Raw genomic sequence first — 19,324 nt, 5'->3', positions numbered from 1 at the left:
AATGAGAACCGTACCGAATAAATTGACCCCTTGTATCCATTTTACCATCATACCCATGCGTGTTTAACAATTTGCTCATAAAACAACGTGATATTGACAATATTACGAAGTAAACACTCAATAAAAACAACAGCTTCCCCAATTGTCAGGGCTCGTCATAAAATGCGCAAACGGATTTGTTAATTGTCAACAAACACTCCGTTTTCATTTGTGTCGCAAATTTTTCATCAGAGAACAATGTCTTCACAGTCTCTCCTCGCGACTCAAAAACAATAAAGTTCGCCATTGTTTACGTCTTCAGTTTTAAGACCTGCCATTTCCATTAGCATCCGTATGAATAATGCAAGCAGGGGCCTTTTTTTAGGGCGTACCCATTTATGTAGAATACAACAGTTTTTATTTGTTGTCTCTGTCCTTGTCAGCCCGCCTTCTTCCCTTCTTCACTACAAAAAAAAACGATCCATACATCGGTTCTAATCCCATCCTTAGCAGAGGCCTCTTTGGATTCATGGGACCCTGGTAAGCAACTACATATGTCAACTTAACTCTTTGTTTGATCTTATTTGCTTGTGATAAAGAAACTGTAATCTGGTTTGCTACATCATTTCTATTAGATTTGGTGGATATTCGTTTTTTACGTTTTCTGTTGCAAATTCTACTAGTTATTGATGACATATTGCATGAAAATGGTTAAGTAATATGATATTCAGCGAGTTCCCTTACCTTGTAATTGTTATTTATGCCACACTCACAAGGTGCCGTAAACGTGTGCACAAGTTGCAATTAACGCTCTATTAATACGGACGGGCTACCTTAGTGTTAATCAGATTAACAGAATACACAGAAGTTATGTTTAATATGCAATGGGGCACTAGCGCCAGGCCGAGAGCTCGGCGGTCCCGTACATGGTCTCTGCCAATTACGTCGGTAACTTGTAGTGGGAACATCAGGTGTTCTAATTAAACACCTTTGTTACCCCAACCTCATACGGTCTCTCGTTTGCTCCCCAAATTAAATTATCGTAAATCCCAACTCATTGACCGAGATTACACGTTTACGAGCGGATGACAGGGCTCTTTAACTAGCAAACAAGCGATCTTCGCGCTCGGACGATCCGCCGCAGTAGTTACAGGTCGCGACTAATTAACGGAATCCTCTCGCGGGTGGGAACTTGTTTCATTACATCCGACACTTGCTCGATCAGGTAATCGGATCACTTTACCTCTATTATTGTGTCTTATACGCAGTAGCAACGTAATGATTATTCAGCACATTACACTAACTCAAGACTAAGTCAATAATTTGTCCTGACAATGTTCCTCTGCTACTTTTATAAGCTAATTTGAACAACGACTCAAACAGATTAGCTTTTTAGCGTAAACCCCTCATACATATTCTATTTCATTAGGTATTCACTGCGGAAAAAGCTCAGAAAGACATTACTCTACAATCGGGATTTATTCCGAGCAAAGGTTTTTATGAAGTTCCTTCTTTATTATACATATCAACAAGTATAAAATACAGAAACAAGGAGATCCGATTAGAGAAATGGTACATACTTATTTGTCCTTCATCAAAATAGAACTAAGGAAATTGTTAGATATGATTGATTCATGATTTTATTATAAAACACCAAATGGCTTTTATGAAGTCCCAGGCCTAGTTACGAAATAGTAGCAGTAAATTGTCGCAAATTGCAACAAAGTGGCCGGGATGTGCGGCCTCTCGAACTAATATCCTCGGCGCGATTTAACGCCATTGTTGGAGCTGGCCCGCCCGCCTACCATTGCCTCTTGTTAACTTCTACTGCCCTAGTAGGTACACAGTTCAAGCGCATTGTGTCGGAATATTTGCATGGCTTGTCAACCCCACCGCTACCTGCTCACAATTTATAAATGCAAACCGAATATTTCAATCAACATAATGGATGGAATTTGAGTCAATAACAGTAAAAACAATTTATTGACAGTTTATTGAATTGATTCAGACATACTTTATTTATATCCTGTTTGTCAAAGCTTTCTGATAAATTAACTCAATATGGTTTTATTAATATAAAAACAATATCGTGGATTTTCGTGATGGTCTTCCAAAGCTTAATAAAACAAATATTACACTTTTTTAAACGGCTTTACATTATGGCAATTTGTTTTTAAAAACAAAACAAACAAATATAAAATAACGTAGAATAAGTGGCTGTCATACTCTCGTAATTCTAGTATGATAAAATATAATAAGTGACAAAGGCACACCTTTACCGAGAGCTCATAAACAAGAGTCGGTATTTTACTGAGATTACGGCAATAGTGGAGGGTCGAAATCTGCGGGAGTCAATTCTGCGTCGTCGTTAATAATGAAGGTCTCATAATATCTGTCGAGAGCGGCTGAGGGCTACCTCCCTTTGTTCAAATCACCCAAACCACTTTATTTACTCACTTGTCTATCTGTGTATGATTTGGGTCACCGACGCGCGACAGTTCTACCGAACTTTATTAAATAAATTTGATTAATTACTGGCCACGTCACATACACTTGTAGCGATGCATTTTGTGTATTTATGTCCACGATGTTATAATGTGACGTTTATGTTCAGGCGAATATTAATTTTATACCTTTTAGGGCCGATTCTTCAATCTCCTGATAACTTTTATTCGACGAATAAGTTTGACGTTTTGACAGCTTTTGTATAGAAAATATGTCAAACGGCCATATTTATCCCTCAGATAAAAGTTCTCTGACGATTGAAAAATCGGGCCTTAATATAATTATATAGTGATATTCTGCGAAGAAGTACATAATTTAAAAACCTGATATTTTATCGGCAGTTCGCCGTTTAATTACATCAGGTTGAAGATATTTACCGGCTATTCGTCAGGGGAGAGCTCCCGATGCCCGCCGAGTACTGGACCGGGTAAATTACACTCCGCTGCTGCTTCCCGGGACGCCGCGCTGGGCGAAATTTGAAATAAGTTTGTAGCAATTAAATGATGTCCATATTACTTTGCATATTTATGGAACGAAAAATTACTTCGCTACGAAAATATTTAATATTGCAGTGATACCTTCGATAAATATATGTATATGAAATGTGGATACGGTTTTAAACTTACCATTACCTGATACATAATTATTTTCTGTCACAAAGAAGTATTTCTACAAATTAATTTCTCGACGCCTTGAAGTCATTTAATATGAAAGTTATCTTATAAAGTGGCACCTGGCGACGTGACATCCGCCGGTCTCCGTTTCATTCATAATTAACGTTATTAAAACTGTAACAAGTAACTTATGTAAGTCGCGATAACTTTTGTAACTAGTTCTGTAATCTGTCAGCTACGCCGGTTAAATGGCTCTACCTGAGGATATTTCTCAATTAATCTTATACTAAAGTTATTAAGTTAATGTTTAGAACTGTCTTCTATTCAAATATAGATAGCAAGTCGTTCCTATGCTATTAATTCAATGTTTTTATGCTTGTTTAAATATTAGAAGAAACTTTGTTTAATATGTTCATAGATACAATAATTTTTTTCATGATAAAAAAAAACCTGGTGTTGTTTTATACTCGAATAGAGTAAAAACCACCTGTCATTACGTACTCTTACTAGATAATGTAATTACTACCAGGGGATCATAACACTAACATGTTTAATTAATTTGTACACACTTAGGGAGCTATTAACACGTCGTGCTTCTCGACTGGATCTAGTTATGCTAAGTATAGTTGTAGACCTTTTGTTCTTATTCAAACTGAATTGTTTGAATTAAATTCCAGTGTTCATAAATTTTAAATAAGCAAGGGAAGCTTACAGAAACTATAAGGGAAACAACATTACTTTTTGTCACATTGATTTTTTTTGCGTAAAATCTAAAATACAAGGCCAAGACGGAAATAACTAAAAACCAAAGTACCTACGTACTTGAACTGAGTAACTTAACCTCGGCTCTAAACTTTTGCCTCTCACTTCAAGTTTCTTCAGCAAGCACTCCAAATTTTTTTCCGGATCACGGAGAATTAAGGACAGGCTAATGCAAACTACGCCCTGTTTGTTGCTGCTACATTGAGGAGGTTAAAACTATTTTACCTTAATACAATATAGGACGTCCTCAGGCACGGGGGTGTGATGATCTGGGCAAGATGGCTGGCTGCGAGTAGACCAAGATAGATCTCGATGACGTGTCAGCAGCCAGTAAAACGATTATAGACCTAATAGTTTGTGTGCCCGCCCTCACTAAGTACGTACGTTGTTGCAAAGCCTTTCTGAGAGATGCGTTGACAAATGGTCGCCCAGTAGCGTGTACAGTAACGTTGTATATTATAGGTGATGCCGAGCACTCCTTTACTTTGATCGTGAGTTCAGCGGAAATCAATTTTGTCGAGATAAAAACATAAACGAATTTTCCACGAGTCCTCTAAGAGCTTTTAGTGTGACTTCCCAATACCATTCGACAATGATAAACTGAACGAGACTGCCGCGGAGAGCTCTCCTGTACCGCCATTCAACTAACAGCGTATTTTTCATACTAAGCGGAATAAATGAGGTCTGAGATAAATACAACACTTTTGCATCGCGTAAGATTTGTCTTTAAATTGTAATAATTCATTCAGATGCTGAAGTATGCTCATAAAATATGCTTGAACGAGCTTAATATTCAATGAGCAACAATACACTGGTTTAAATATTTACTAGACTCAGTACTCACGGGACAGGGCAGGGGCAGCTCTGATCATTGTTAACACGACCATTATGCATTCAGCTTTCAGAAATAAATATTTTTACGATCTTTCTTAATGAAGTGTGTCGAGATGGCGCAGAACGACTATAAACATACGCTTTAAAGTAAATTAGTTTTCAGTCTATGTGTATAGAGGAGACTCGCGGGGAATACGTAATGCAATATTCTTATTCATGAGATATTTATCGGGCCGGCTAGCGGCCGGGTGTTCCTGCCGCGCCGGTACCTAAGCGACGCCAACACGCCGCTCTCACCCAACTAACATCTAAATTGATTCAATTCGATATGGGCATAAAATGGCTTGACCGGACTGTGTTACTTACTGCATCAATACTTTTTGCCTATTAGAAAGAAGATTCCTATTTAGAGCTTCTACAAACAAGTCTTACAAGAACTGCAGAAATACCAAACAGTCAATGTGCTCTACCTGTAAGAATCTCAGTAACGTTCAGTGTAGTAAATAAATAGAGGGTTAAAATAAAAATACTCGACTTATCTGTCAGTTGACATTTTGGTTGAAAGCGTTTCAACCTTAATAGCCCGTGATCCTGTTTATCTACGTAATGGCGCTCTCGTACATGCATTTTTACTTTGTGTAGCGTAAGGGGGATTCATTATTTATTCCCTTTAGTGTGTACATTACATACTCCTAAATAAAATAGTTTTTATTTTTTGTGGAAAAGCGAAATTTTTCCCTTCATTGTTCTCAATACCTCTGAAATCTGTTTTAACTATACGCAACAAATATCAGCTGTTTAAGATCCGTCGCTGGTATGACGTCATCGTTTCGTCCCGAGGTACCAGGCATTCATAACGTGCGAGTAGTACCGTTCTAATGGGGCGGGGCTGTTTTTGCTGACGAAGGGATGTGTTCCTTTATTTGCCTATAGCAGTATGGCCGAAAGCTTTTGATGTTACGATTGGAATTTTAGTATAATTTATGGAATGAACTAACCACAAGCCATTACAAATTGGTTACTTAAGAACTCGATAAACAAAAACCTGAAAATATTCTCTTGTTTGAGAGTAGTACCTAACGTTTTAAATGGGCACTAGTTTTAAAATAATCAGTCGCATTTACAATACTAGTAAAAACATTGAATATTGATCAACTATTTTGCTTTACAAAATATATTTTGTAGTGTAAATAACATAGTTAAAGTGGAACTCATTACTATTAATAATAGATAGTGTCGGATGACATCAAAGTCGCAATATTAGCGACGCGGCGACGGGACTCATTGACCTGAGCGTTAACCCGCGCATTTGAAGGGTTACCGGGTTGTCCTCAACCTCAATGAACGTAACGACTTTCAATATAATTATTAGTATTGACACTTGTTTTTATGAATATATTTAAATACATATTTAAGTTTAAAGACGAAACGTATTTTTTTATAAGTACCATGATTATTCTCTTTTATATAAGCATCGCAATCTTTTGCTCTGTTTAAGTCAACGAAAACGTACATACAAAAAACAACTTTGAAATAAAGAAGAATGCTAGCAGGAAAGAAGGAACACTAGGTATTATGGAACAAGTTTTATTCTTTAGTAGTTCAAAAGACTCGTTTTCGAAACGTACACAGCTTATTATAATTCTCGGCGGGCAAATGTTTAACGAGGCGCGCCGCACTGTGTTGCCATCGGGGATAAATCTGCACCCTACGCTCACTATTGAAGCGACCCCGCCTCTAACCGCAGGGGTTACTGCAGCATCCCTTGTTGCGAACTGCTATCCTCTGCGCTCTATGTCAACCTGGTACTTTTATTGCATATTCATGGCCCTTTTAAGTTTTTGCAAACATACTTTCTGGGGAAGCAAAGAGAATAAATACGAGGAACACAACCTTTTCTATTTGCAGGTAATAACCGCATGAAGAACTAAATCTCTACTATGTTGCGAAACAAATTACTACAAAATAATATGTTTGAAATCACAGGAAGTGATTATTTTTGAAAAGGTTTTTTTATAACAAATCAAAAGTATAATAAAATTATTTTGCGGTATCCAAACAAAGTAATCTGATGACAGTTAAACCTCTTTCGAATATCTGCTCTCCTAGTTACTATGTGAATCCGTAATTCTTTATTATGGTCCCGGGAGAATGCCCTCGCCCTAAGGAAGGGAAGGTATACGCCGGGTACTCTTTTCCTTTGCTACTCTCCTGGTACAAGCGATTACATATTTAACCCTTTACTAAATTAAAGTTGGCTTTTTGGGACGAGTGAAGTTGATAAAAGTATGACCAAAAAGTAAAACAGTAATTAAGTGTGTAAGTACACTTAATTACTGTTTTACTTTTTTTGGTAAGTGTAAACTTGTACTAAGTTTGGTTCGTCCATACATATATTTTATTATACTTTTTGTAGAGACAAAATAGGGTTCACATTTTATCTAAACTTTTATACTAGGACAACATAATTAAGAAGACATTAATATAAGCAAGTGTTTAGATTACGTCTTTTAAACCCTTCTACTTTATGCTTTATAGAATTTTAACATTTTGTCCTGTTCAACCCAAAAAGTTGTCCAATTATCAAATTCTTATAAAATATTTGAATAACTCATTGTGAATATTATTTTGTTGCAAAATAATGGAGCCATTTTATTGACGCAAACCTTTTTCTTCGAAAATCCCTAAGGAAGTCTGTAACGGCTAAATCCGGCGGAGGCCAGTTAAAGGCGGAATTTCCGGTAATTGAGACTCGTTCACCGAAAATGGTTCACGAAATCTCGCATTGTTTAGGCTTCTCAAATAATCCACTAGCAATTCTTTCACGGCTTTTATGACTACCGCGTGAATACACTGAAACGCCGCAGGCTAAGTAAAATTCAACGTCGTCGTACGTCATCGTATGTTGTTAAGACGTTTATTCTGTTTCGCGACGGACGCAGAAAGGTTCCATCTCGCTTGGATCGTAACGCTTATTGCCTGGTAATAGTTGCTACGGTAGCTAATACTTTTGGAATTATTATTTTTTTAGAATTGTGAACATTGTTTGTAAATTATTTAGACTTGTAAATAAGATTATAATTAAATCATAGTTTTTATTTTGACAAAATAAACGTACAGAGCTGTACTGTTCTGATGAGAACCTAAAATTAAATAAAAATGCCATCAATATTCATATGCCGCTAAATGTTTTCTTTGAAAATAACATAAAACGTTTTGGCCCTAACACTGTTAGCAGCCGAGGGCTCGGAGCCTGCACCGTACAATTTATCATGGCGACGTCTGCGTGAGATTTTACGGCCACTTTGTCTCGCGTAACTAATGCGCGTGTACACGCCTTTTTGAGCTCTCCTGTTACCCTACACTTAGCTTATTTGATGGTATCTTTACGATTATTACACTTATAATTTACCACCTGAGCTCATACAAAAACTCTATAAAACTGTCTTACCTTTCTTTATGTTTATACTTTGACTTTTCTAATTGTCTTTAAACAAATAAATGTGTTAAATCAAATAATTAGATGCATTTATAAGTGCCAGCAATACCAGTTAAAAGCATGCAAGTAATGAATCTCCATACTAATTATTCACCTTCTTTTTTATTTAAAAATGAATGGAAAAAATAAAGTGCAGGTTTTGTGGCAGCGATACGTGATGTCATCGCATTTTAATACAGTCGTCGGGAGTATTTCCCGCGGGAGGCTCGTGCTCGTGAGACGTCCACTCCACGTAATTACACCGTAGCGAATGCAGAGAGCGCGACTCACGAGCCGCCTCGCTCGCACTACCTTTATAATCGACAGTCGTGGCTGCCTACCCGACTACCCCGAGCACAGATTTTCCCATGTTAGAATATTTTGTCTCCAGTCAACTGATGCAAGCTCCAGGTTAACTGCTTCTATAAACTTGCCTTATGAGACTCATATTGAGGAAACTTTGGTACTATGTTTGTTTGTCTTATGACCATAGCATGTATCAGTGTGTGCCGAGCACTTGAATATTGTGAATTTGTCGGCTAGGGCAGCTAATCACACACATTATAAACCTATGTTCATTTCTATTTTCATACCGTAATTAAATTAAATAATTATTTCGTAACATGGGTTCCAACTGGCCCCTTAAGGCGCTTTTAGAAATGTAAAACTCAAAACGGAGTGGGTGATACTGTTCGTGTCGTTTCCCAACATTACGAGGTCTGCTAACAGAGACCCTCGTCGCGCCTGCCTGGCTGACAAGGTACGCCGCGCCTTCATAATTTCAACAAATACTAATGAAATAACAAGAGACGAGTGCCAACGTTATTATTGGAGACCATAACCGGATCTGTCCGGATATAGGGTTGCCGGCAATAATAACCGGCGGGCAAGCAATCAAATTACCGGCCGAGCTGCCGTGCCGACCGGCTACCGGCAATAATCACGTTTATAAGTGACAGCCGCCGCCGCCCGGCCCGCGCCCCGCACGCGTCCCGCCCGCGCCGCGCCCGCGCCGCGCCCCGAGCCCGACTATGCGATTACACGTCCCGTTCCGATCGCACACTTTTTATCGACTTCATAATTTTTAACGTCAGCACTTTAGGGTTAAGTGGGACGCTTTTCAGTTTTGAAAGTTCAGAGATTTAGCAGATAATTTTGCTGACAGAGTTTATGATATGCCGTTTTGTAGGGTTGAGACTTTGTGTACGTACAATGTGACTTGTTCAGCTAGACTCAAACGAACTATATTTTTCACATGAGCTTTCCAAGGGTTAGTGTAGACGAGTTTTTGTAATTATATTTACAATAAGACATTCTGTACATAAAAATATCAGTAACTCAATTAATTGGAAGGCGCTATGAGCTAAGTTGCAACGGCACAAGTGAATCTATCATGAGTTACGCTATGTTTCATACGATCGGCCCATGGATGGGTGACCATCTCTGCAACTATACAACGAGTTCCTCCTCAGTGCAGAAGGCATGTTACACTGTGGGTTTCGGCTATTAATAACACACCTTTGACTGTTGTTACGGTAGTCAGAAGCTAGAAAGTCTGTCAGACAGTTTAACTTAGGAGTATCGAGTTGCCCCGGCAACTGAGTTGAGAAGGTCAGGTTGGCAATCGCGCCTTGTAAAATACTACTACTAGCACTTACCTGAGTCCGGTTAGACTGGAAGCCGACCCCAATATAAATAGTTGGGTAAAGGCTAGGATGATGAACTCAATTAACCGGACCCACCATAGACTGTAAGAGCGGCCTTTATAGTGTTGCAGTAAAGGTTTATTCTACACACCCAGGCGGAAAGAATTTGATATATACGCTAGAATGTAGAAAAATATTAAATTAACGAAAAACTGATAAATTCTTACATAATTAATTGATATCGAAACTAATTAAATTCGTAGTTAAAATAAACTTATCATTTCAAGTACGAGGAACATCATCCTTAATGCAACATCATTAACACTGGCTCTACTTTTGCTCCAAATTGCTACAAGTAATAATAACATATGTAAATTTAAATAAAATAACATTTTGACTAATTCTCTGTACGCGGAACATTAAAGTAGCATAATTAATGTGGCAGAATTTTAAATGTACTGTGAAAATATATTGTTCGTAGTGTTATTTTAAACTGTGTGCTCCCTGGGAATTCAATACCATTTTGCATTGTTTTAATGTTAGTGAGCTATGTATGTGAACAACATTTTTTTTATTTTATGTTAGTAACATGTTTACAATACGATCGATGAATAAATAAAGACGAATTAGTATAGAAATTAAATATGTATTTTTACACAAATTAGTATTGTATACCTAATCATCTTTAATTAAACATCATAATAACTTTATCAGTCTATTAACTTACTAAGTTAATTCTATACTGTGCGGTCCTACATGTTCGCGTCAAAACTATTCCATGGCTATACAACAAACCTATAACTTATTTCTATACCGCTTAGAACAAAATGCTAACAACCCCTTGGTATTAGTAACTTCTCTATTTTCATGATCGCCTAGTACTGCAACACCATAGGGGTAAAAACCCATTGTTAACGTTTCTATAGTAACGGTACGTGGTATGTTTACACCATAGCGAAAGTGACAGCAACCCCATAGTACGAGACAGCGTTATGTTATACTCCGCCCTATACACAGCATGGAGCTTCGGCTAACGGGAACTTTACATTTTTTTTTTTCTTCTAGTTTCACTGTATAATAAATTAATTGCTTACAGGCGGTATAAAATTTGAAATACATAGTTTTCGGTCGTGGCTCCATGGTATTTTTTTCTTACATACTTTTGTTGGTTATAATTACAAAGATCTGGGTAGATACTTTAAATGATTTTTACATACAATAAACAAAATCAGATGATAAATAAATTAAAATGTAATGATTGTCAATATATAACATTGATTGGTATAAGAACGAAGCTTGTTAGTTAGCATTTTTCATGTTCTTTGCTGACGCCATTGTGCGGAACACAAAAGGCGCGGGTACCAGGCTCGCAGAAGCTATACAGAGATTGACCGATCGCGCAAATTGAATGTCCGTCGAACACGACGGGTACAACACCCCATTGTCCCCGCAGCTTTTCAAGATATAGCCAATATTTCACTCGGTCACAAATGTACCATCTATAGAAAAAATATCGAGAAAACCGAAGGACTGTACAATGTCTTTTTGCGATCAATCATGTGTGAACTTAACGTAGTTCAAGTGAAAGGCATTTTTACTTATAATACAGTTGGAATAAATCTTTCGAATATTAATATTGTCTATCATTTTACTAAATAATAATGTATATTTTTGTTTGTTACAGCTTGTGGGCGGCGAGTTCGACATGGAGTTAAACTTTGTGATACAAGACGCGCAAAACATACAACACATGTTAGAACTGCTCGACCACTGCCCACCCAGCTTACAGGTAAATAATCTTATTACATTTGCATAATAAATAAACAGGTATTAGGTCCGCAAGGACAAACAGTCCTCATTCAACAATCGTGAATAAAGGACAAAAGCTTCGCTTTACACTGCTACACAAGGATAGAAAGAGACAGAAGACGATTGCACTTTTTGTGGTACTTTTTGTTGAAAGGCGATCTTGCTTGCCTTTGAGCTTGTAATACCCTAACCCGCTAACCCTTTGCTTTGAATGCTACTTGTTTTATTTCAGTAATAAAAGGGTTTTGTGTGTTGTTAAATCAAATGAATATCACATTTCGATTACTATGTATCCATGTCATACGGAAAATGTAGTTTAGATAGTTACATTTTGTTATTATATATAAAAAAATATATCCTTCTATTTAAATTATCCACTTGTATGTGCAGAAGGGTTCCAAGAGTGTCGTATTAAAAATACGACGAAAGATAACTAGGAGGCAAACGGAGCACAATCCGTGAGTCATCGTCCCCTTGGCGCATCTTAACGGGGCTAAATCCCCTTGCTGGCTATGCGATCCTGGTAATGCGCGAGATCTTATTGAAAGGGGTAACTTTTTTAAGATAAGGACCGTTTAACCTAAAGAAGACTGATGTTAAATTGATGATGTTCCCAAAGACCCTTATGTCGTGTGCCCATGTTCCCGTTTTATACGGTTCCTTAGACACGTCTGATGTATTTTCGTACAATTTTATTTTCGTTACTTTATATGTATCAATCTTAAACTGAATGTTTACACAAAAAGTTACTTTTTTTGTTAAAAAATGCCACTGTTAACAAAATTTCGTTATTAATTAATTCATATAAAGATTTTGTTATTAATGGTATTTTTAGATGTTTCTAATTGAAATTTGTGTTAATTCTTTATAATTGAACATAGGAGAACATAAGGCTCAATAATTTGAAACGTACTGATATCTCATTAGACTGATTGACGTCTTATGGCAATAATAAAATTGTCGTAGTGAAAGGCACGAGCTGATATTTGTCCAAAATTAAGCATATTGTTGTCAAGTTTCCGTAGTGTAGTGGTTATCACGTGTGCTTCACACGCACAAGGCCCCCGGTTCGATCCCGGGCGGAAACATAGTTGTCTTTTTGGATTTTTATTTCGTTTGTTAAGTATATTTTTTTGCTAAATTATGCAAAGACAACATACAATGGTCGGTGTGCAATAGCCGGTAGGTGAATTTGTTGGCTACGTAACTGATATCGTGTATTGGAATCGCATAAATATGGATCAGTGGCACCGCGTGTTGTGTTCCAAGCCTGCTTATGCAATATACAGCGGCGCCTAATGCCGATAGATGTGTGCGACCGGTGCCAAAACCTAACCGACATGTCCACGTTATTTTAGAGATATTTTGACCACTTTTTATTCGTAAAAAATATAATTTTCAAAATAGTATCGAGCAATTCATTAAGTGATAGGGACTTATGTAGCTCGTCTATCAAACCGAGACATGCTACACATCTTCAGTTGTCGCCTATTTTTCCTTTTCTAAGAAAGTAAAAACAAAATGTATTAATTCAATTTACAATATCTTCAAACAAAGTCATACCTAAGTGAGTTTCACAAAATCGTTTGATGCCAGCGGAACGTTTCAGATGATAAAAGAAAAACTCGTTTACGTATTTGCTTATCTACCTCAGTTGATTTGCCTTTGAACGGAACCCAATACTTTGTGATAAAGACAAATTTGTCCGCCGTTTAGAATTAATGCCGCTCAATCATTATTTTGTTTATATAAATAGACGTTGGACAGTTTACTTACTTCGTTTATTCGTTACTAAGAAAATGTAACACATTTAATAAAAATCTCTTGAATGTCTTTTAATAAACGTTCGAGATTTTCGATATAGTCGGCCGCAGCAATGGCCACCACTTAGTATTGACTAATGTTCGAGCGTCTCGCTCGGGAACTGCTGACTCACCTTATGAGAAGTTTTTGGTTACAAGGTCCCGTGGCCGTGTAGGCCCCGTCAGCTGTCGGCGGAGGCTTTACAGGCACACTTATGTTCCTCTAAGGTTTTATTACCCTGTCATAACACATTTTTTGCTGCAGTCATGTTGCGATATTAATGGCCTTCGTGTAACTTTAACAATTTCACTTAATAGTACACGCTTTAGATAAAACGCGTGAGAAAACTCTATCCTATATTAAAAGTTAGAGACGAACCGAAAAAATATGGTCTTCCATTTTGTTTACTACTGAGATATTCTTTTCGTAAGTCTAGCATATTCTTTAGAAGTTTTTCGGCGGAACCGCGAGTTGGGTTTCGGGGAAACGTTGATGAGACTTGTAACGATTTCCATCTGATAAGGAAGTGGGTACCGGATATCATTACACACATTACATTCGTCACACACGCAGGCCTGTGTTACTGCATTGTGTGAAGTTTGTCACCGGTACCGCGCTCCCCGCTCCCCGCACCCCGCGCCCCCGCACTCTGAGTGAAAAGTTTGTTAGTGACGTGACGGCTCATTATTTCGCCACGCGGAATATGTTATGTTCTAACTTTGCTTTCCTTTGGATATTATTGTATCAAACAAACAATCCTTTCATTAAAAGTAAATTGTTAACACGACAGTTCTAAATAAAGAAAATTTGTCTACGTTCAATTCTTTACAACCCTCCAGCATGTTGTATCAAATCTTTTAATATTAAAATATGTTCTCGTTGTTTATTTGTTGCATATTCATTTCGATTAAAATCATTAACAGCATCGCCACGGACGCGATTACGAATACCAGTTTAATTACAAAATATTTCTCTACTGTTATTTCTCTCTTAATTTGAACAATCACAGCTGAAATCTGAATAATTAAATGACCGACCTAAGAAGTCTGAACATAAAAATGCCTCACCTCAGTGGGCCGCCCACCGCTGGGGTGAGAGCGGGAATTCTCACTGAACTTGTAATTTCGCTGAGATTGTTCTGCTAACAGCAGAAGAATGTAATATAATTACAACCGGTTCTCGTTAGAGCCTGTACGAGGGGCTTTTGTATACCAAGTACCCTACGCTTTTCTGATGCCCCTGTATCCCAGTGTGTTGTTGTTTTGTTTTGCTTGCGGGGGAAACATGCGGCTACACGAAACAATATTTTAATTGAATATTTATTTGAGCAAAGACTCAATTAGACATGATTTTTATGCATAATTTAACAAAAATAAAGTTATATTGACTATCAAATAACGTTAGTTACGTTTGTTGAAAAACTTTAAAAAAGTTATTTTTTCAACTTAAAACTAAAACTTCAAGTTAAAGACTTCAAATTAAAACTACCAAACTTGATGACATTTTTAAGGACCGTTACAGCTTATCTAGTTTAATGAAAAAGAATCAACACTAATAATCCGGGTAATCCGGTCCGAAGTTCCGAGATAAAAAATATTTAAAAAACTGAAGAGGACTCCTCCCTTTTAAAGTCCATTGAAAATTACCAATGATTTTTAGACGATAGTTGACCGAAACCAAACTAAATAATTGCATTTTATTTTCCGTTTGAAACCGTCCTACCGGGTAAGAGACCGGCGAGTAATATAATCGTACCTACACAAAAAACACACCATATGTATGTGTAACATTTTAAACACCGCCTTCACCGCATGTTGCCTTGATACATCTGGGAACAAAATTATGCTGGTGTGAATTCACGCTTCGTATGGAACGTCGCAAACAGTACCTACGCGGCCCTGCTGCCCTGGTATCGATGGGAACTAAAATCAACCCTTTCAAAATGCGTGTGAACATGCAATTTGAAAATAATATTGAATGCGGGCCGGACTAACTAACTTTAAATTGGACTTGTTTTTTTGAAAGCTATATCAATATAAAAAGAAAAATATACATTATTTACAAAGCGTCAAAAAAGATATCCTCATCCCTGCCAAAGTCGGGAAACGTGCCCAGAAGGCTGGCTGCATTGCCACGTTGTATGGCAATGCTAATTCTTTGGGCAAAATATAGACCAGCCTTCTGATCACGTGTAGAGTCGACCAAACGCTTTGCGAGTTCTTTATAAAGAACTCGTGCACCTAGTCCCCATGTCCCGAACGTTTCGACCCCAAACGGCTCAAAAATATAATTACCAACAAGGTTATTATATTTCCGCCGTTTTAGGGCTTCCGCGGCTCCAGCAGCGCTAATATGTAAATATTAGTTTAGTTTAGTTCCTAGTTACGAAAGTTGTTTTGCATATTAAATTACTTGTTTTTTTTGGCTAAAATTAAATATGACGATAGAGTCTGTAAGAAGATTGAGAATCGTTACGGTTGATGTTCAAAAATATTTTGTTGTATCATATCTATCAATCATATATATACATATCTATAAACATTGGGTACGCTAATTTTCTCTAGCCGTGCAGTGCAACTCAACGTACCTGTTGTTACATTAGCGTAAATTAGGGCAAATTAAGCCGGGCCACACATAGTATTGTGTGAAATTAAAATTACCAGGTTTGCAGCGCCGAGAGCGCAAACAAAAAAGAATTTCATTAAAAATATTTTGCATGCCGTCGTTACACTGCAGGCTCTATTAAACAGAAAGCTTTGAAATTGAAAATTTCTGGCTTGATGCGCGCCGCCGGTATGGACGAATAAACGCGGCAAGTGGATTATACCCTAATACGGTAGCCTGCTCTGTTGGCTTATTCTAAACTTTTGAACTCCGGTTTTGATTGTTCCTATACCGCTTTCAATTTTATCGCCCTTTTTCTGAATGTTAACGGTGCCACTTATTTCTTTATACCCGTTTTTAGACAATTTGACGTTAGGTATATGATTGAATATCGTAAACAAATGTTTTTGCATGCTTTTTTACTAAGATTTTTTTGTTTCAGGCGGAAATATGGTCCGTTTTCATTGCAATTCTACGCAAGAGTGTACGAAATCTACAAGCGTGTACAGATGTGGGCCTCATACATCACGTGCTGCAGAGGCTACCCCGAGCGGAAACAGTCGTCGCTGGTATGTCCATTCAATTATATTCTTTGTTTATGTTTGCCTAGTAAAGGTGAGAAGTTAAGAACATAGTTCACAACTGACGCTTCGTCTTTTTATGAAGGGAGTCTTAAAGTCCGCCCCTTCCACAAAGTTCTCGACCCTCCGTAACCCTTTTTATTATGATAAACATCTCCTTTAGGATTGTCGACCCTGGTATGTTTCTAGCTTTTAAATTGTATAATTCTACCCTCCTGGTAATAAGTTGACTGCAGCACCTGTTCTTACTGTAGAAGAAAGAGAGAGATATACTGTATGAGTGCACCTTTTGTGAAACACCTCCTGTTACTTTATAACTCCTTGGTACTCTGAGAAATTATAAGAATAACCAAGTCATTTCTTAATTTAATTATGGGGTAAGAAGAAGACACTGTCTTGGTGTATGTATTATGAATGTTGTACGTGTGCGAAGGTGAAAAAAATGCGCATTATGGTGTTGATAAAAAAACATGTATTTCGTTATTAATTTGATTTATTTTGACGCGTGTTTTTTTGACGTTTACGATAAATCTTTGTTAATTTCATGGTCGACTTGGTATCTTTATGAAATTGCCCCTTGTGTAAAAACTCGTTGCTCTTAACAATATCCGTTATGGTAAAATCTTGAACGACTCAAGTTGCGTAACATTGTACCCTCGTGCGTTGTTAAAGCCGGTACTTCACAGATATGTTGCCGGCTATTTTTATCATTTCATATGGGGTAGTTTCCATTTTAGTAAGCCATTTATTTACGAAGCTTATAAATAAATTTGTTGGCATTAGTATTTAAGGTGGTCTGTATAATATATGTATGTAATATATATATGTATGATTTTTCCAAATTCCGTCTTCGCTTCCAATATAACCACCATGCATCAGAATGGGCTCTAGCTGTGAACACGTAAAAGGGACACGTCTTTTCCACGTACTTCGTTCATTGCACGCTCCCTATTGTATTCTATGCCCGCCTGGTACATCTCTCCCTTCATTTCGCTCGTTCTTTATTTTCCACGTTACCTTACAACCGAAACGGGGTCAATGTGTCCCGAGGTTAAAATGAGCAGTGTGTGTTAATGGAGCTTTGAAACCCACCCTATACTTATCGTGTACGCAAATATTCAATAAATAATGATTAACTCGTTGTCTCTTTTCTTTCGCTACCAGCATGAATTATATTTTTTTTATTTCCCTATAAGTGATCGGTTACGTTATAAAATGATTAAGTAAGTAATGGAAATGTTCGGTATATGCCATAGTGTGGAAAAACCCGACCAGTGTTTAAATCGCGGGAAGATTATCAGTCTATACAGCACTATTATATATTCTACAGAGGGAAAGTAACAGGTGGACAAAAATATTATCAGCTTTTAAAATATATAAGTCTCTCCATCGAGTTCTCGCTTGAGATTGTACGAAAATAGCAAAGAATTTTAAATATAATCTTTTGACCCTTGTCAAGTAACATACAAGTCACAAACATTTCCATGGGAATTTTAACCTGCTACATCTGTTGTTGTCCTGGTATCTGTGAGAAATATGCTTCAACCCTTTCAATCTTTTTCAAAAGACGATTTTTTTACAAGAATGAAACAGGTGCGTTTTGCTTACTGCATCGACTGTTTGAATGAAGGAAACGGAGGTCTATCTCCTTGTAAAGTCTGAAATCCTGGTGCCTTTGGGAACCATAACACCAGCCTGAGAATTTGAGGAGTGCTGTACATTCCACATTTTTCTCAATGTTTACGATTGCAAAAAATAACATAGGGAATTTTAATTTACCCTTATCAACTTATTACAATTTTGCTTATATTGGTGGCATGAATCACAGAATGATGTCTCTAATATTATTATTCCTGATTATTAATGATGCTTCACTTAAATAATAAAGGATCTTTTCAAATATTTATTTCTACCCCGTCTATTTCCTATTACAATACTTTTCAGTTTTTTATGCTAATATTTATTTTCGACCTATATTATTTCAAGTATGTCGCGGTGGGCATTTTGAAGAATACGAAGGTATTTTCTAATTTTACTTTGATGTCTGTTGCTGTATTTTTCTTAGGAACTTCAACTTCCGAAAGCTTTACTTTGAAAGACTTCTGTGGGCTTGTGTTGCCCTGGTAATCGTGAGAAATAAAGAACCCTTTTCAGTCATCCGAAATAATCTGTCGGCTACGTTGATATAACCCACCGCTTTTTTATCTCTTTGATTGCGTATTTGTACGTAAGTCAAATTAGCGTTTATCACAATAGTTGTCAGTAACTAGCTATGCCAGCGACTTCGTTCGCGTGGAAAATTTACTTTATGCATCATACATTTTTTATCATTAAATATATACATATACTAGCTGACCCAGCAAACGTTGTTTTGCCGAATATTTTTTTTCTAGTTGTATGTATTTTTAATGTCACATAATAAAAAAAATAAAAACAAACAATTTCGTCCAAAAAATAAAATATATTTTTTTAGTGTGACCAACCCTTAGCACTTAAGGGTAAGAAAAATAGATGTTGTTTTATTCTCAGACCTACCCAATATGTTTACAAAATTTCATAAAAATCGGTCGAACCGTTTCGGAGGAGTACGGTTACTAACATCGTGACACGGGAATTTTATATATTAGATATATTTGGCTTTGTTATAAGTAGACCACGATACAAGCATTTTACTATTCTACGACTTCAATGTGTAGCTAAATATTGAGC

General features: G+C 37.0%; 1 protein-coding gene and 1 non-coding gene across 8 annotated transcripts in view; both read left to right on the top strand.

Moving 5' to 3' along the window:
* The window catches only part of LOC113502961 (neurobeachin), a 363,451-nt gene that overhangs the window by 146,432 nt on the left and 197,695 nt on the right, over positions 1-19,324 (top strand). For all 7 annotated transcript variants that reach the window (XM_026884732.1, XM_026884730.1, XM_026884728.1 and 4 more), the window contains exons 2-3: positions 11,503-11,607; positions 16,477-16,603. In XM_026884732.1, coding sequence (XP_026740533.1) covers positions 11,503-11,607; positions 16,477-16,603 — 232 coding nt within the window. The remainder of the gene's footprint in view (positions 1-11,502; positions 11,608-16,476; positions 16,604-19,324) is intronic.
* Positions 12,643-12,715, top strand: Trnav-cac. Its single transcript has one exon. It is a non-coding gene; the product is annotated as a tRNA-Val (tRNA).

Source organism: Trichoplusia ni, chromosome 18, assembly GCF_003590095.1.
Source record: "Trichoplusia ni isolate ovarian cell line Hi5 chromosome 18, tn1, whole genome shotgun sequence".
Lineage (NCBI taxonomy): Eukaryota > Metazoa > Arthropoda > Insecta > Lepidoptera > Noctuidae > Trichoplusia > Trichoplusia ni.
The sequence above is the reverse complement of the archived record's forward strand: the minus strand, read 5'-3'. Positions and strand labels throughout refer to the sequence as shown.